Source organism: Drosophila simulans, chromosome 2R (genome assembly GCF_016746395.2).
Source record: "Drosophila simulans strain w501 chromosome 2R, Prin_Dsim_3.1, whole genome shotgun sequence".
Classification (NCBI taxonomy): domain Eukaryota; kingdom Metazoa; phylum Arthropoda; class Insecta; order Diptera; family Drosophilidae; genus Drosophila; species Drosophila simulans.
In genome coordinates, this window is record NC_052521.2 from 11573488 (window position 1) to 11591892 (window position 18405).

General features: G+C 41.7%; 2 protein-coding genes across 4 annotated transcripts in view; one reads left to right on the plus strand and one right to left on the minus strand.

Annotated features, from left to right (window-relative positions):
• Nucleotides 1-536: 536 nt before the first annotated feature.
• Nucleotides 537-2887, minus strand: LOC6734462. 2 transcript variants are annotated; one of them, XM_002081445.4, is made up of 6 exons: nt 2532-2886; nt 2141-2473; nt 1616-2071; nt 1352-1554; nt 927-1293; nt 537-869 (listed from the first exon to the last, which is right to left on the minus strand). In XM_002081445.4, exons 1-6 carry the CDS (start codon nt 2721-2723, stop codon nt 759-761), a joined length of 1662 nt encoding a protein of 553 aa, XP_002081481.1. In that variant the 5' UTR covers nt 2724-2886; the 3' UTR covers nt 537-758. The 2 variants fall into 2 exon arrangements, with proteins under 2 accessions (XP_002081481.1, XP_016027584.1); XM_016182014.3 differs by having other exon boundaries at nt 1616-2473; nt 2532-2887.
• A 5652-nt stretch (nt 2888-8539) lies between these two features.
• The window catches only part of LOC6734463 (protein Shroom), a 44202-nt gene continuing 34336 nt past the window's right edge, over nt 8540-18405 (plus strand). For both annotated transcript variants that reach the window (XM_016168080.3, XM_016168082.3), the window contains exons 1-2: nt 8540-8719; nt 15541-15834. In XM_016168080.3, the coding sequence (XP_016027585.1) occupies nt 15628-15834 (207 nt within the window). In that variant the 5' untranslated portion in view covers nt 8540-8719; nt 15541-15627. The remainder of the gene's footprint in view (nt 8720-15540; nt 15835-18405) is intronic.

Here is an 18405-nt window from a genome sequence, read left to right on the forward strand (position 1 = left end):
CAGAAAAGAACCCAAGAAACAAAACTAAATGAAAAGTATTTAAGCAAAAATTTAACGAATGCGCATTAGTAGTTGAACTATTAGTTTTTCACTCACTAACAAACAAAACACCACTCGACACACAACGTAGTAGAGAAGCCTCAACAAAAAAATAAAAAACATAATAAAAAATATATGAAAAACCAACCTCAGGGTGCCGTCGTTTCAGCGGTCACCAAAAAATAAAAAAAAAAAACAAACAAAAAAAATCTAAAAACAGACAAGAAACCAACTATATACACAACATATATATACAAAACATAGACAATGTTGTCTTTTATAGGGAATTGTTAAAGCGCCTCAGTTACATTTCAAGTATTTATTGCGGGCCTGCCCACCAGGCGAGATCATGATTTTCCATTCAGATTCAGAATTTCCGTTCAAGATGCCACTTTTAGTTGCGAGCGAGATCTCTTTTGCAAGTGGTTCGTCTTTGAGTCCTTGTTTGTTTTACTTTCGGGCATAAATCAGGCGAAGGACAGCGACTTGTTGAAGGATTTATGTAACCTAGTATTTTATTACACGTAAACTAATAAAAAGAAAGCAGAAGGACAGCGTTTGCCTTAAAATAATACGTTAACGAGTTTCATTGAAGTCATACTGTGGGAAACATAATCAATCCGTTCGACATTCCATGTCGACACGATAGGAACTTAAATTGGGCTCAACAGTGAGTCACACAATTAATGTAATTAATGCAATATAAATATAATACAAATCTATGCACTTGTGCAGCGGCGCACCCAACCAGATTCTATGAGCGATCTATTTAAGTTTACAGTGTGTGCATGTGTTTCCGTATCAACTAGCACAAGATAGGCAGTATTGTTCTGCAAAGGCGAAATTTATATCACATTTTACTATAAAGTACAAGTTAATCGACTCACCTTAATAGCTTCGACCTTGGCGTAAAGTTGGCGCAATAATATCATCTCGTGGAAGAAGCTAACAACTTCTGCGGACCATTTTGGAGCCTTCCACTGCGTTATGAACGCCAATCGACCGGACAAACATTGCCGTGGCAGCAAGGCGAACTGCTTGAGCAGAAACTTAACATTCCGCTGGCACACGCAGATTATGTCGCCTATGTCCACCAGCTCTACCTCGATTGACATTTTGTTGTTACTGGACCGGTAGCCTAATACTCTGGCCCTTTCCCAGCCACTCGTACCGCGAACCACACAGAGATGATCCGTAGTTATCAAAAACAGTGGCATTGTGTAATTTTCCGAGGCACAACTGTCATAAAACGTTCTACAGGAAAAATATAAATATTGTAATATCTCTCACAGTGTTATTATGGATATCTTACTGCATATTGGCAAACTGTGACTCGTAGTCTTTAAACTCTTCGTTATATATCCAGAAGTTGAAATTGTGTGGATTGACCAAGCTCACCAACTGCACCCTAATGCGCTGCTGTACCTCAATAATGGACTCAATAACGCGAGAAGGCAGTGTGAAATCAGAACGAACCGCATCCTTAGGGTAGTCAACGCCTAGAACCCGATCGTCCTGCGATAAGAAATGCCCAGAATAAGTATTACATTTTAGATGGAATCAAGCTATAACCTACCACAGCATAAGATGGAATGGCATTTTCATCATCCCCATCGTCAGAAGACGCGTAGTGTAAGCAATCCTCCGGCGGATCCAGCGGCCTGACAGCATCAGAGCCATCCTCGGATGAAAGCACTTGATCTGGATCTTTAACCTCTCCATAGATAAAGGGGTCCCTGACAAATTCGTCTTCATCATCCTCATAGATTTCGTACTCTAGCTTTTCTTGGTGACCAATGGGAGCAACGTCCACGGAAAGGTTTTCAAAAGCTTTGGCCAATTCCTCGTTTTCTTTCTCTAATTCCTGAGCTGGCACGTCTTGCTTATTCTCAGTAGATGTTTCAGGATGTGTCTGATGGTTTTGCTCCTTTGAGGCTTCCGGTTTTCGTCCGTTCTGTGACCAACCATTAACTTTCAATGACTTGGAGTTGGCGTTACATGGAACGCTTGTCCTTTGTGGTCTAAAAGTACTCTGCGGAAAGGCATACGGATTATTCAGCGACTGAAGATAAAAGTTGTACTGCAGATAATTATATAGCACCTGTTGCTGTCTGGTGCTGATCATTTGGTCAATATTAGCGTAGACAACAGGCATATGGACGGGAAATAATAGTCGACTATAGTTGGGATACGAAACAGGAAGTTTCAGATTGCTGGGCGTCTGATAAGTTTGGGACGGAGCTTTCCTGTTTTTACTTTTAGAGGCGCGTTCGTTAATGAAGACCAGATTGGATGGCTCGGAGGCGTAGCAATACTTGGGTTTGTGGAAGCTTCGATTCTTGGACTTCTTTTGGCAACGGACGAATTGCTGAATGTGCGCTGATTTGGCAGTGGCTACTGCACTTATCCATGCCATTTGTCCGTGGCCCGTCACCTGGTAATTGGTTGTCGCTTAACGAGTGCTTATTTGGATGAATTCTTTATATACTTACCGTAACCATATCCGGAATGGATCGGAGAAAGGTTTCGGCGTCCTTGAATCCCAGTTTGCTGTAGGGCAAAGTGCAGCCCTCTTCGCTGAGGTAATCCCGCATCAGCTGCTCGACGGTCAGTTTTCCTGGTGAGGACACCACCAGCGAGTGGACCACCTTCTTCACCAAGCTTAACTCTCCACGATCATCCATGCTGATTAATGTTTGTGATTTTGCAGATATGCGTTTCTGTTTTCTGTATATTTCATTAGAATGCACTGATTCATGTGTAAAATGCGCCAACACGCTTCCAAATAATCAGCACAGCTAACTGTAAACGTAGTATTGCACAGAGTTATCGATAACGCCTGCGTTGTTACCAACTTAAATTGGTATTTATAGGTGAATTATAAAAAGAATTCCGTCAACTTGTACTAGGGATTCAGAAATCTGTGGATAATATTTCTATACATTTTTCTAGGATCATTTCTTAATTAGGCCTACAAAAGCCTATAAGCACGGCATTCTGGAACACGCTCTTACAACACGCTCTTACAAAGTCATATTTTAAATTCTGCCGCCGACTTTTTAGCAAACCATTAAATATCGATGTAATTTTTTGTTAATATGGCTTGGTGTTATCGATAGGACAGTGCTGCCAGACCTTAAAAAGGCCTATCGGGAATTTCCCGCCACGCTTAAACTTAATTATTTTTTAATAAGGTGGCATACCACTATTAAGCAAAACAAAAGGTTAAACAACAGTGTTGCCGTACTCACACATATATGACTGATTGGCGCCACTTTCAAAACCGGTTAAGCCATATGGCGGTTTCAGCTTTCGTTAAAGTTCTATCTGCTGCTGTTGTTTTATGTAATTCTATACCTCCGACAGACGTCCTTCCTCGTGAAACTTAAGTAGCTGAAGGAAGCTACAAGTTCAGCGTAAGTTCAAGTCACATGTGGGGCTTGATGGGAGACCACCGGCAAATGGCATGTTTTTTGGAATCGGATCGGGTTGAGATGATCTTTGACTCGATATTTAGCATAGACATTTACAACTTTTTTTACCTAGAACTTGGCCATTTAGATTTGCAATTGCTGGTTGTTACAACATCCGCTTACAACTTGGGCGGTGGGCAGATAAATCATAACTCAAAACCAGCCCAAGAAATGGAGTTTTTCCGGGAAGGTGCTGGTGTGTATACCCAACACTTTCCACACATGACACATGAACTTGTCCCGGAGACAGTGGCTCCATTAATAATTTTCACACGACCGGCAATGGGGCCTTGTGCCATGTAAATTTTACAAGCGGCTCTTCCACATTTTCTGCGTTGCGTAAGCAGATACAGGTACGTCTTGGGTTTTTATGCAGCCGCATAATTATATTCTTTATATTGTTTGTGGGGAAACAAGAACTGGAACAACAGCAGCAACAACATTCAACTTTATTGTGGTTTTTGTTGTTACCGTTTTGGTCACTTTACAAATAGTTGAGCCGAGGAGGAAAAAAGCTCGATGGGATCTCTGCAGTTGGCTATGAGCGGGTGACTTGGCAATCAAACCGGTTGTCCCTGCTCCACGGCTCCATCTTTTTGCCTGTGTTCGTATGTGATTTATAGTTACGCACAAGCGCGCAAATCCAATTAGACGAACTGGCTAACTGACTGACTGACTGACTGACTGGCCAACTGACTAACTGACAATCCAAAGCATGGCCCGCAGCAAATGCCACCAGGTTATAGGACGGCCGCTGGTTCGATTCGATCTGAAGATCTCGGCCCAATCTCCTCCAGGCATATCGCCACAGTTGTCATTGGCCATGGGCAGAATTATGGCCTAAACGAGACCATAAAATATGTGGAGCTGCTGCGCCACTTCTGCTATTGGTTCTTAAACATTTTAGGATTAGATCAATATCTATCCTCACTTTCAATAAATGTAAATGCAAGAAAATATAGTTGTTGTAGATATTCCTAAATGAGCTTATTTTAAATTAGTAATAGTAATAGTCAAACATAACCCATGAATAATAATTTTAGTTTATTTTAGAAAGAGGATTTTCTTTAAAATTTGAGTAACTTTAAGAATTAAGTTTTAGGCAGATTTTTGAACACTTAAGAGTATATAAACTCCAAAGACCAATGTGATGGAAACCAATTGATTTCCTGATTTATTTACTGCCTATTCCCCGTTTATCTACTATTTACTGTACCCACAAGATACAGATACATATGGGTCGGCGGGAGACTGAATCTGTTTTCGATGTTTACATCATCGCCAATGGCGGAACTTCAGTGCCCCAGCCACACAAATGTCGTCCATCGTCCGCTGTCCACCGTCCGTCTTTGTTGCATTTTTTTTTCTTTTGGTTTTTCAAAAATACACACATTTGAGGAGCGAACGAAAAACGAACTGCAGCCGCATCTTTATCTAAAAATTGAATTGAAATGTGTGTCATAATACCTTTGGCATGCCGGCCAGTTGCTTGACATTAAAAATGCCATGCCCCCCCATGCAGTCCCCCCCGAATTCCCCCCTTCGACCAGTGAAAAAAACCACATATGGCTGAATGCAAATTTGCTGCCATATGGAGCAGAAAAGCCGATGACGTCGTCATCGTCTCACTGAAATTGAAATGCAACTCACATTTGGAGCCCGCTCCTAGCAAAACACTTTGTGTTTTTATTTTTTATTTTCGCAAAAGGGCCCTGGTGTTCGAAGGTTTCTGATTCCCACGTTAAATGGGTCTCCAGTGCGGTATCGCCACATCGAGATCTGGGTCCCCGTAGCCGATGAGGGTGTGTTCCACACACGTTCCGCACACCTGAATGCTTAAACAGATCGGACCTGGCTGGCCACGGAATTGGAATCGGAGCGGAGTCCGGATAAGCGATAACCTTCGGCTGATTTCGGGGCTTTTCCTATGGAAAGTCGAGCCGGTCTACGGATTTGGTAACAGCCGCCGGACAATAGACCGAATTTGGTCGGAAAGGGGCAAAAGCCGATTGATTGATAGTCTCGGCACATTCCAAGCTTCCCTTTGAAGGCACTGCGAGAAATTACGACCTTCTTTGTTATCACCAATTAGTTATGGTTATTAACCAACCATGTAAACTTATTACCAACAGCTTCGATTATTTTTAGAACAATTTCGTTTTGCACTTCCTCTCATTATATACATAGCTTAATAATTTGATTCAAATACATATTTTTTACATTTTTTTTTACTTATTTACATATCTTTACTTTACAGAAGCTTTTAGGAAGACTACTCAAATCTGAAAAAGTTATATTTACCAGTGAGTTGGTTAAATAATTTAAACAGGAATGTCTGCATTACTCATCGGTGTTATCTACTTTAATAATATTTAATGCCAAACCGCGACTTTTTACCGTGTACACCCCCATCCATAAACGTGTTTCGCCCCCTCTCTCTCGCACTTAGCCAGTTTGTAACGCTCTTGTGTCTTTTGCAAAGCAAATGCGATTGGATCAACAAGCCCAAAGCGATGATTAATTGGGAATGACGACTGGAGGTGCGAACCGCGGATTGGGAATACGGATTGGTAGTGGGAATGGGGAGGTGTTGTACCATGCCATTGCAGAGATGGGTCAGATCCCAATGAAGATCGTCTAAAATCGTTCAATGAACCAAACGGAAATAGAAGAACAGAAAGATGAAGATCTATGGTCTGTCTGGAAATAAACATCGTGGTTAGACTATAGCCATTGATTGGTCTTTGTTCTGGCATCGGGATTCTGGCGAAGTGATATTTGCATGTTTGGGCCAACCTTTCGCTTGTACCGTTAAATCTGCGCTCTTAGCACGGCCGTAAACAATAAATTAGCCAAAAAAGCAGAAACAAAATGCCTCATTAGCACCTGGTTTGCGTGCGATATGCGAGAGCTTTCGATTTAACGGTTCGGTCATGCCCGATAAACTGATTGAGGCCCAATTCGATTTGGCCCAAAAGGGTTCAAGTTCGAATTTAATTAGATTCATTTCTTAGAGCACAGCTTATTATAAGTCAAACTCTTACTTCCTAATACCAAATAATTGTATTACTTCCTAGTTCTATCAGTTTTTAATTGCTTTGATTTTTTATATCCAAATATAGGTAGAATTGTATCAGTTTACAAACTATATTTCCGTTTCTTATGCATATTGTGTATATATAATTATCACTCTACTACAATCTTAATTATAGGGTTGTATATTCTAAAGAAAAATACATTTCAGAACATTTTTCAAAGAACCTTTACTTTGAACCCAACCGAAAGCTACGAACCATTATGGATTTTTTGCTAGTTTTACTCATAATCTATCAAATCAGTTTATTGAGCCGAGAAAGATTTATTATACAATACAAAGGAATCGATTTATAAAAACAGCATATATGTCGATCTGTCAATCAAAAATATGTTTTAATGTTTTTGAATGATAGCTTGTCAACCTTTTTTGGGCATATGCTAAAACTAAAAAAAATAAAATTTTTTGGGATCACTATCAATTTGAAAAATATATTGTATGAATATGAAATGGGCAATGTTAAACTGTGACCATAAAATTAGGTGTTTAAATCCTCACAATATTACTACTTACTTCTGTTAAAACGTTTTATGTTGATGTTGCACGAATTACGAAAGGTAATAAATATTCCTGTTAGCTGCAAGCCAAAACGTGCAGTTTTCAAAGAAACATATCGCATTGTTCTAAGATCTTTTTTTTTGGTAAGGAGTTCAAGTTCAAAACCCCGACTTCGTTGGTGGTCTTGGGTCTCCTGCTACGTCTTCTGATTCTCCTGAGAACACACACACTTAATTAAAATTGAAATCAACTTGCGCTGAAAATGAAAAGTGCAAACAGAACATAAATCAACTTTGAGTGAATCAGAATAAGAATAAGAATCAGATTCGAAATCGGAGTCCTCGAGAACTCAGTTTTGAAAGACTGGACCCAACGGCCTTGCTTATCAGCCGTTTTCCCTTACTTTCCTCATTCGCTGGCTCTTTGGCCACACGATCTTCTTATTCCCCTTTTTCATTTTCGGGTTCAGTATTTTTTTTTTTTTTTTGGCTAAGTTGCTGGCCATTTTGCCGTTTGCGGCAACAGGTTCTTGGCTCGCTTTTTGGTCCCTCTTTCTCTCTCGCTCTCTCTGTCCGTCCATTCCACCTTCCATGGATATAGATGAGTACTGGACAGCGGCAACAGGTTCTGAGCGAAAAGAGCCGACTCTCTCTCTCGCTTTTACCCTCTCCCACTGAGATAAGTGACTTTCAATACGAAATACAAATATACCTGTTTGCTTCGGCTTTACTTGATAAGAGGCTCTAACCCCCATTATTTAGCACTAAATTTACCACTGGGTCTTGGACCCATCTCTCTCACACGCACGCACACACACACACTACACTCAGAGGTAGAGCTACAACAACAACAGCTTAGTGGTGTCTCAAGATAGAGATACTCTCTTCGGCTCTCTGGTGGACTGATTTCCAGCTGTCTGCTAACGTGGCCTAACTGAAAAATGGAAGGTATGATAGACCGGTTAAAATGAATGTAACAAACCGAAACAATTATCATGTGATACCAAAATATAGTATAAAAAACGTGGAATCCTATAATAAGCAAAATGATTGCCTACTTTCCGGCGAATTTCTGTGTGTGCTCCACAAAAATTATAAAGTTCTTTGCAAAAATCATCATCATTAAATTAACACCTGTTAGGTTAGGTAGCTTAAAAAGATAGCTTTTGGTAATATTTTATAATATATTTATTTTTCCAAATTCATCAATATTAATCAAACGATTTGAGAAATTGGATAATCCGCTAAATTCTTCCATCACAATGTGTAAGACCAAAACATACAGTACACATTCTTCCATCACATTGTGTAAGACCAAAACATACAGTACACAGTACTAAGATAGTCGTGCACTTGGAGTGAGCTTAAAGAGGTCTGCGGCATTTTCGCAATCGCAGACAGAGAGAGAGAGCCGGAGGGAGAACGAGCACGAGCCCGATTGGGATTGCCTGATCGCTAGTTTCAGTCTTCTTTTGGCTCTCGCACCGTGCAGTTCGTGAGGAAAAGCGGAAAACCCTAGGAAACCCAGAGCGTTGCATGCCCCGCGATTCGGGGCTCGTGTCCGTGTACTGTGTACCTGTGTGCCCGCGTGCTCGTCTGTGTGTGTGTGCTAGCTTGTGAGTTAACAAAAAATGAAGCAACCGAAAATGCACAAAAAATTAAATGCAGTTTCTACTCAATGAAAATGCTGTGAATAAGTTTAATCAGCTCTCAAGCTCGTGTAAAAAGCAAGGGAGAAATAACAAACAACAACAATAATTAGTGGCCAAAAGCACGAAACGGCATAAAAAGCGACAAAAACAAAAGGTGTCGTGTAAAAATGCGCTCGAAAAATTACAAAATTCAGCAAACATAAACAAAAATAAAAAACCCGTGTACAAAGATCAACCTTCAAGGCTAGAAGAATTCTTCCGCCTTAAAAACAGAGCTTAGTGTTGCCTTTAAGCGGGTGGCAAGAAGTTTCTGATTCTCCCTCTTCTTTATCTTCATCGTATTCTTCTGCGTCTTCTCATTTTTTTTTTCGTGGCTGCTTCAACAAGTTTTCCCCCCAACAGCAGGGATTTTCCAACCAGTTTTTGGCGCTTGCCATTTTCCGCGCTTCAAAACTTCTGCCCCTGCTTCTGCTTCTTTTTTCTTCCTTCTGCGAGTGAGAAAGAGTTGGGAAGAAACCGCGTCAGAGAGAGAGACGGGAATATAGACAAGGTGGAGCTCAAGAGCAGCTGCAAATTTGGCATGGGTCAGTTTAAAAGATGAAACCATACTGATCTCGTTTGAATTTCTACACTTATAACCATAAAACCTGGCTTACGAAAATCCCCCAACCTCCCCCATTAAAAAAATAGGTGTCGGGCATGTTTTGGATTATTTTCGACGGGTGCCACCAGTTAGAAAACACATTTGCGGTAAGAAACGAAATTCATTCAGCAAATGTTTCTTTGAATAAGTGGGTTCGTGTGACGACCAAAGCAATTACATAAGCAAGTGCACCGAAAAGATTCAGAGAACTCGAAACTGAAGGTGTTTTCTTCCAGACTTGATTAAGGAGTGTTAGAACGCGGAACAAAGAAGGTTAAAAAAAAAACACTAATGCAATTGAAAAGCTGATAAGGCAGGTAGAGTCAACTAAAGAAAAAATGGAAACAATTAGGTTAGTGATATAGAAAATGAACAAAGCTGCTACTAATAGAGGCGAACTGGGATACCAAGGAAGTTCATAGATGCGAGCTTAATACGTTTATGTTGAATAAAGATAAACCACACGTTTTATAACTCAACTCGGTTGTTAGACTACCGTTTAATCGACCAACTAACATGACACAAAATATTAAATTTAATTCAAATGCAGAGTTTGGCCTGAATTGGCCCAAACAATAACTGAGGCAGAGGCCCCAAGACAGTGGAAAATTTGCATAGACCACAAAGCGAGCAGAAAACAAATTCTCGAGTGCTAAAGAAATCCAATTCAGATTCTGCCAGCGATAACGGATGATAAAGAACGGGAGGGGGCAGAAATAATAATTCAAATCCCCACCGCCCAGGTGACAGTTCTGCACTGCAATCCAGGGAAAGTGGGCGTTAATCGGTGACTCGGTGGGAATGGGCGGGTCCCATTCTGGGGGGAAGGAACTTGGAGCAGGCGTAGGGTTTCCATGTCGTTTCCATGTGACGACTTATCAACTGTCCCGACGGCTGGAGAGAGGGGCTGGGGGGATCGCTTAGCATCAACATCAAATACTACTCAAGAATTTCAAAGCAAACTTGTTTGCTCAACTTGCCAGCGATTTGTGGGTGGAATGGGGGGTTTGCTACACAGAAAGGAAGTCTATATAATTTCGCTGGAATATTTATCGATTAATTATTTGGAAATAATAATAATATATAGAATAATAAATAGAATAGCCGCAAGTGTTAATAACTTTTCTTTGTCGAAATGCCTTCAAAAATCTCAAGGGCCTTAGCAAACGCACTCAGATTTGTTCGCCGTGTAGCCAGGAAGGTAGGTAGGTGGATCTGGTGGTAAAGGTGGAGGTGGAGCAAAGACCGAGTTCAATACACTCGACGGCATTCAGTGACGAACATTTGGCTTTTGGGTGTTTTGAACTCATTTCGAAATGCGTAAAATTTGTTTTGTCTTTTGGGTCTTTTATGTGATTGCCGTTGGAAGATTGATTAAATTATAGAGATGTGTTGTCGAGCGCCAATTGGTTTGCCGATGATCTATTTAATTAGGAAGGCAAACAAAAAAATCCGTGGAATGCGCTGCGAGGCGACCTTGCCATATTTGACGACTGGCTTTTCTATCTGCTTTCCACTCCCAGCCAACTTGAATCGTCGTCGTCGTCGTCGTCAACTTCATTGGCAACCCGTTTCGTTTCTGCCTCACATTTTTCACCCAGTTGCCTCATTGGATGGAGAGTTTTATCTTATCGGGCGCTGTTACCGGCTTGGCAGGCTAAGACTAATTATAATCTTATCTGTCACAACTAAGTAGTGCAAACATCAGTTCAAACTGTAACCGAAACAGAGAGACCCCGTGAAACATCTACAGCTGCGAATTTTGGGATCTGTTTCGCTGGAGCTGTAAATTCCTCAACATAGTAAGCTGAAATTTCGGGAAAACAACATGCAGAGTGTTTTCCCAAATTTCGCTAAAATGTATGTGTGTGTATTGTGACCGCCGTGCCAGCTAAGCAAATAAACAGTGGCAATGATATAAGGGCGAAACACCATCGCCAGAGGAATTCAACGAGTCCGAAAAATAACTTCCCAAGAAATTTGCCATTTCATCACTATTTGAGATAGAACGATATGTGAGGTGGTTTAGATTTGCCGGAGGTAAAAGCCACAATAGTTGTTTACGAAGCGATCAAACTTTCTAAGACTGCAGGAATGCTTAAGGTGAATTTCATTAAGCCTTTTTTAAACTAATACTTAAAGCGTATATGCTTTAAAAACTAGACGGAAATACATAAGCTACTGCAGCCAAATCGTTGGGGTTTACAGATCTTATGTAGTTAGATTTAATACAAGCTTCTTTTTCTAATTCTAAGGAATATTCTAGTTATGAAAATACATTCCGTTTTTCTTACTTACCTGGGGTTTCCGAGTTTTTACAAATTAGTACTGGCATTGCAAAGAGGAATTCGCTAAGCAAATATTTGTGCTCCATACCACTTGTACGTGTGTATTTGTATCTGCCATATTCATACAACAGATACTTTCCACCTTGGGCCAGCAGCATCTCATTGTTGTTGTGGAAATGATAAGCGAAACGAACGACCTTGTTTCTGAAGCCAACGACCTTCGCAATTTACCAAACCAATTACAACTTCAGCGGGCAAACGAGAGATGTAGCATCCTGCTGCGAGATTGTGATCTGGGATCAAGGATGTGGACTCTGGGATTTGAAAGGCGAAAGCCGAAAGCCGAGATCCGACGGAAGTAAGGTGGAACAATTGACGGGATCGCGGGATCTGCTTAGGTAGTTTTTAGTTGACAGGATCATAAACAAATGCCGCTGCCGAGCCTGAAGAATGAGTTTCAAATCTGCGCCTGCCCTCTCTTTCACATTGCCTCCTGCTGGCTCTTTCACTCTACATGGGGCATTTTCGCGCGGGTTTCTCGAGCTGTGGGTGTATTCATTTGCAACTACCAAGAAGCGCGGCTTGGGAATATATCTTTTTCCCATTTCGTTTTCCATCTTTTTTGTTATTTGCTGCAAGCCAAGCGCGGCGGAGCACTAAAGAAAGCGTTGAACTTGCAGCAGGTTGCAATTGCCCATGTTGCCAGGCCCTTTTTTGCAGAAATCCAGCGAACGAATTGCATTTAATTGTAAATTTATGCGTCTGCTTCCGCCCCCCACGACCCCATCCCCATCCCCATTCCGCACCTTCTATAATTTTCCTTTGCTGTGGATTTGTGTAGTGTGAATGCCTCGCGATCTTCACCTTTGTGTGAATGTTTTTGCAGCAGGTAGTTGTGTGAGAATTGACAAAATTATAATGAGTCGACAATGTTGAGAGTGCACACAGAGAAAAAATTAATAGAAATATATATATACAAAAGTAATGAACAAGAATTGAGCAAGTTACATATATGAATGCCCAAACTATATTTTAAATACCCAAAATTGAGTTGCTAATATGCAACATATTGCGTTTCTATATTCTTGGATGGATTTTTCCAAGTGTGCCGCTTGAAGCCACCAAACCAAACACCTCCGCCCAGGTACATAATCATAACACATAACCGCGCAGGTAACAGTTTCCATTCATCTTTGCGCTGCTTTGTTACGCTTGTTAGTGGCTGACACTATGGTGCGGAGTACAACTTGGATTTACGACGACCTTTCGGGCCGCTTTGCATGCCGCTGGCCATGGCTATCAGGCATCAGGTATCCGGGCATCTCAATCTCGGATCAGTCCTACTCGGAATGCGACCGACCACCTATGCAGCGGGTAATATTCGGCAGATACATTTAAGCTGATAGGCAAACAGTTGGCTAGCTGAAGTGGAAACAGGGGTCACAGTTCAAGAAGAGAACCGAAGGTTGCCAAAACAATATCTCTGTGATTTATTGTCCTTTCAAGTGATGCTCGTTGCGGAGATTAAGATATCAGCAGTCAAATAGGAAGTGGTTGAAACCGTTGAGAATGCTATGTTTTCTTTGAGTATTGTATCTTCTGGATTGGCGGAACATTATTGCTAATAGAGATCAATGCGTTTCGCTTTGGCGGGGTTTTAGCCATTTGTGACCTCGCCATCGATTGGCTGGCCACTAAAACCCGTTCTGGGGACTCGAACTGGGAGCTGCTAACTGGAATTGGAACTGGGAGCTGGGAACTGGGCATTGGAACTGACTGGGAACCGACCGACTAGCACTTGGTATTGCTATTGGCTATTTGGTGGTATTGGGACTGCAATCGTGTGCTGGGGTGTGTGTGCTCATTTCGCTGGCGCCACTCCGATTTTGCATGTTTTCCGCATTATTTGTTGTGTTTCTTATTTTTTTGTCATTTTGCATTTTGACGTGGAATTTTTGTGGCCAGCAAAAGTGTCTAATTTCGCTGGCTGAAAAATCGAAAAAGCCGAATGGCTAAACACGCAGTTGTCGGCAAGAGTTTCAGAGCCGAACTGACCAAGTGAAAATCAAAAAATTCTACCCACGGCCATAATTAACAAATTGGCGATTAGTTGGAAAGCGTTCGCTGTGGAAAGTTGGGGGGGGGGGACCAGGGGGCATGAAAGTGCATTTAGCAATGTCATTGCACTTTTGAAGCGGCTGCAAGCAGATTTATCTACCAGGTACTTTGCCCCCATCCCGAAAACAGGCTTCCTCTTTGGAGGCTTCTCGCTTGGGCCTAGGTCTTCTGACTGTGCACTGCGAGAAATTTGATTGATGATGTCTAGCATTAATCAGTATAAATGAAAAAGAAATCTTTACTATATGTTTTAAAGGCTTGATTCCTAGTGTGGTTACACTTACTTAACTTCCTGGTTAAGATTACATAGAAGTATTCTTAACTTGATTCCAACGAAAGGATTATCCTCCGGTCAGTGTAGCTCAGTGTTCGTTTTGTGTCTGGGTTTGTCAACAGCCTGGCAGAATCCAGTTTTCAGAGCCTAGGAGTCGCTTGGCAGTCGCAAGTAGGAGCACTACTCGATACCGATACCAATGGCGATGGCGATGCTGTGGCTGAAGCCTCTGCAGTTCCAATTCCAGTTCCAGTTCTATGGGCCGGCGCAGCAGCAGGAGCTCATAATTATGCATTAAACACTCGAAGTTTACGGGCGAGAAGTGGCAGCTGCAACTGCGGCTTTAATGGACATCAATTTGCATGGAAAGCATACGGAAAACGATGACATTTGAAAGAGCCAACTGCGTGGGCCGTTCGCTATATGCTATAGGCTATAAGTTAAATGTGGCTATATGCTGTCCGACCGAATCGAAATGAAACGAAACGAAATGCAGTCGCCAAATCGCATTTGAAAATGCACAACAAAAACTTGTTTATTGGCTTAGGCCCCTTGGCGTCGCCTCACTGCATATTGGTATCGACTCGTCTCGTCTCGTCTCGACTTGACTCGACTTGACTCTTCTCGCGTCTCGTGGGTCAATGTTATGTAAACCTGGTTCACTTTTTGTTTTCATATATATATATTTCTTCTGCTTTTTTTTACTCGTATTTTACCGCACACACATAATACGCTCAACTTATTACACAAAAACCCAAATAACTCAACAAATATTTACGGACGCAGTCAACAGAAATCGATTCAATTTTCCCTCCAACCACCGCGGACACGCTACTCCCGTCTCTGTCTGCCGCCCATATGCCCGTCTCTTTCGTTTGGCGTCTATGTGGATTCGTCTTACTGGTTTGGCTGCACTGCATTCCAAAGATGCGAGGTTGTGCGGACCGGACCCGATAACAGATATAAAAGTGCAAAGCAGCCGCAACCAACGATCCAAGAGTCCAGCCGCCACGGAAAAATGTCGCCAGACCAAATTAAAATAATTTAACACATATAATTTCGTGTATTTTTCGCTTACATCATAACTCTTGTCGAAAAGGTGGCCGAAAAATGAGATTGAAATGAAAATCGGGCAGCTCTAATCGCACAATCACATCAGCAAAAAAAAAAAAGAAGGGGGAGAAAAAGACTCAAAAAACAATTCCTAAACTTGTTGCAAAACAAACGCCAAGTGCTGAACTAAAACTAACTAAAAATTGTTTAAAATTAAGTTTTGCATAACATATTTAAATAATGACAGCGATTTGAAAAAGAAGTAGCTCAAAAACAAAAATAGTCTTAAACTAACTTTTGAAGCTAGCACTTCTTTTTGGAAAACGTTCAGACCTTTAACTTACGATAGACATAAACAACTCTTTGATACCATCAACCTCATAAACCTTGTCTGTCTGACCCTTCTCAGTGGTGGCCGAAAGATGAGATTGAAATGAAAATCCGGCAGCTCTAATCACAGCAAGCGATCGTCAGCAAAAAGCGAAAGAAAAACTAAATGAAAATGCGCAATCACAAGGAGAACGGAAACGGCTCCGAAATGGGCGAGTCCAAGAGCTTGGCCAAAATGGAGCCGGAGAACAACAATAAGATTTCGGTGGTGTCCGTATCGAAGCTCCTGCTCAAGGATAGCAATGGGGCTAACAGCCGGAGTAGCAACAGCAATGCCAGCTTCAGTTCCGCATCGGTCGCCGGTTCTGTACAGGTAAGTCTCTCTCTATTTTTTCAATTATTAGTTTTTTTTTTTTTTTAAAGCAACCGGCTTTGGTTTTCTTTTCTCTGTCTGACTGCTTCTTGTTTTTATTATTCTTGTTAATAAATCCTCAAAAGCGCGCAGAATTCCAATCACACACGGTCTGAGTCACAGCCCCCAAAGAGCCGGCTTCTTTCGGCCAAGAAAATGAAACAAAAGTGAAGGCTCAAACAAAAATCGACCAAAATCGAAAAAAAAAAACAAAAACAAATGAAATGAACGAAGCCCAAAAACCCACGCACAGTGGTTTTGATGTCTGGGAATTTCGATTTTTCGATATTCGGACGACCACTGCAGGTTCCTAATTGAATTATGGGCCTGACCTCCATTTGCATTGCCCAACCCGGGAGGTTTCGTTTTCGATGCAGTATATCCCCATCTCTCCATGCCCCTCGCAGCATCCACCATCCCCACTCTGTGTCACTTAGTTCACAGAACGGTACATTTACCACTTGGAGAGTTTTGTTTATTTTTGGAGATCATCCGGGGGAATCCGTTGATCGATCAACCGACCAGACCACTCCCCATCTTTCTCCTCCGCAGGATGCGAGTTATTAATTGGACAAGTGGCGGCCATGAATGAGAAGCCGTAGGAATGTCGACTGGCGTGTGAAGTGGTTTTCTCGATGCCAAATGAATGAATGAGTGTGCTGCTTGTTTTGGTGCCTTCTTTTTTTTCTGCACATGAGATAAAGTATGGGATTTGATAAGGAAGCTGTAGAAATGTGGCCCAAGGTGCGGTTCTAAGAATAAAGCGGTTTAGCCGCCTGTGAAGTCATTAAACTGGTATTATTTACAGGCTAAAAATATACATTTAATTAGATTAAATCAAGCATGAAGAAATAATTAAAATCTATTTTATTTTATGCACTCGCTTGAAAAGAAAGTTATGTTATATGTATATCTTGTGATGCCTCGCATAATAGAATAATTACTTTTAATGATTACTTTGTGGCTGCCAAATTCCCAGAATGTTTTCGGAGTCTTTCACTTCTCTTTTACGTGCCCCCAATGATCCCATTCTCCATTAGACACACAGCCATATGTATGTATGTGTTTCGATTCTGTTTGATTTGCCCCGTCACCCATTAACCTTAACTGAATTATTTGGAGCCAGGGCCGCTGTGTAATCCCACCGTTGGAAGCCATCCGATGCTCCACTGCTCCACTGTGTGTCAGTGAATGCCACACGTTTGGAAAATGGATGGGGCTCGCTTCTAAAATGCAAAATAATTTACCAAATTAACGGTACCATTATCAACAGCGACGATCCGATCAATCAAAGTGAATCCGATCAATTAAATGTTGCCTCCGAGCGTGGCACAAAGAATCGAGGAAACCCGAGAAGAGAAATGAGCAATGGGAGGAAAAGAGGTTATGAACAGAACGTACCAGAATGCTAAGAACATAGCTCGTAGATGATGGTGCACTGATAAAAACTAGAGGCACCCAGGAGTAATAAATGATCTTGGCAATAAAATATAATATTCCCTCATTCTTATCTTTTCATAATCACTAATAGGGCCCAATATTACATGACATTCTTTTTAATACTCCCAATCTTGTTACCAATTTTCCTCGATTTTGCGCAGTGCAGCCGATCGTGTTGATGATAGCTGGGCGAAGCTGGAGAAATGTGGCTGAGAATTGGAACAGCATTGACCTTATCACCGAAAGCTGCGTCTGCAGGGGGCTTTTGATTAATCATCTCCATTCTTAATTGTTGCCCCATCTTCACATGCCGATTGTTATCATCTCGGCGCCTTCCTCCTGGCTTTGCAAAATAGCTTGCGAGATATGTTAGTATTTTCCATAGCCTTTGGGCCTGGCTTAGAAGTCCGAAGGGAATGGCCAAGCGGCGATTGATAGATGGATCGTATTCGCGGATCGATGGACGATGGCTGACTGGCGGCAGGTTATTGAACCGCTTTATTCTCGGGCATTTGTAACGTTTTATTTTTTTCATCTTTCTCCATACATTTTGAGCTTCTACCCAAACGCTAATTACTGGCGAGGCGCACGCTTTAGTTCCAGTTATTAGACCAGACTCCAGCTGGCTCGAAAGTACCCACCGACTGGAGTACTTGGTCCATTGATGGTGGTCGCACCACAACGCCCCGTCGATCCATCGAGCTTAGAACTAGTTTCGGGGTCTGGCTCGGATATTTTTGCATCGATTAGGCCACATTCCACGCACCTATGTATATCGCGCCGCTGGGCGTTGCAATCTCTTCGAGGCTATTTATAGCTGCAATCGAATTAATTGTGGCCACGCCCCAGCGTTAGTGCCGGAATCTCTGACAAAACAAACTGTAATGGTAATGGGCCAACTGGGTAATGGATAGAAGCAGAAGGTAATGGCTAGTGGGCAGTTTCCAATGGGCTTGACGAAGGTCGTCGCTGTCCATTCTTCTTCAGCCTCTTCTTTGCTTTAGATGAATGCGCAGATTTCTAAAGAAAAATATTTTGGTTATAGATGTAAAGATTTTTTCCTCAGTTTTGCTTTTTTTTATTTTTTTTTAT

Bases quoted from the DNA above. Each gene is read 5' to 3' on its own strand.
- LOC6734462 (XM_016182014.3), bottom strand. From the start codon at position 2,723: ATGGATGATCGTGGAGAGTTAAGCTTGGTGAAGAAGGTGGTCCACTCG. The intron at 1,294-1,351 runs GTAAGATATCCA...TTTTTCCTGTAG, and splicing joins TCACAGTTTGCCAATATGCA to AACGTTTTATGACAGTTGTG. The intron at 870-926 runs GTGAGTCGATTA...TCGCCTTTGCAG, and splicing joins CCAAGGTCGAAGCTATTAAG to AACAATACTGCCTATCTTGT.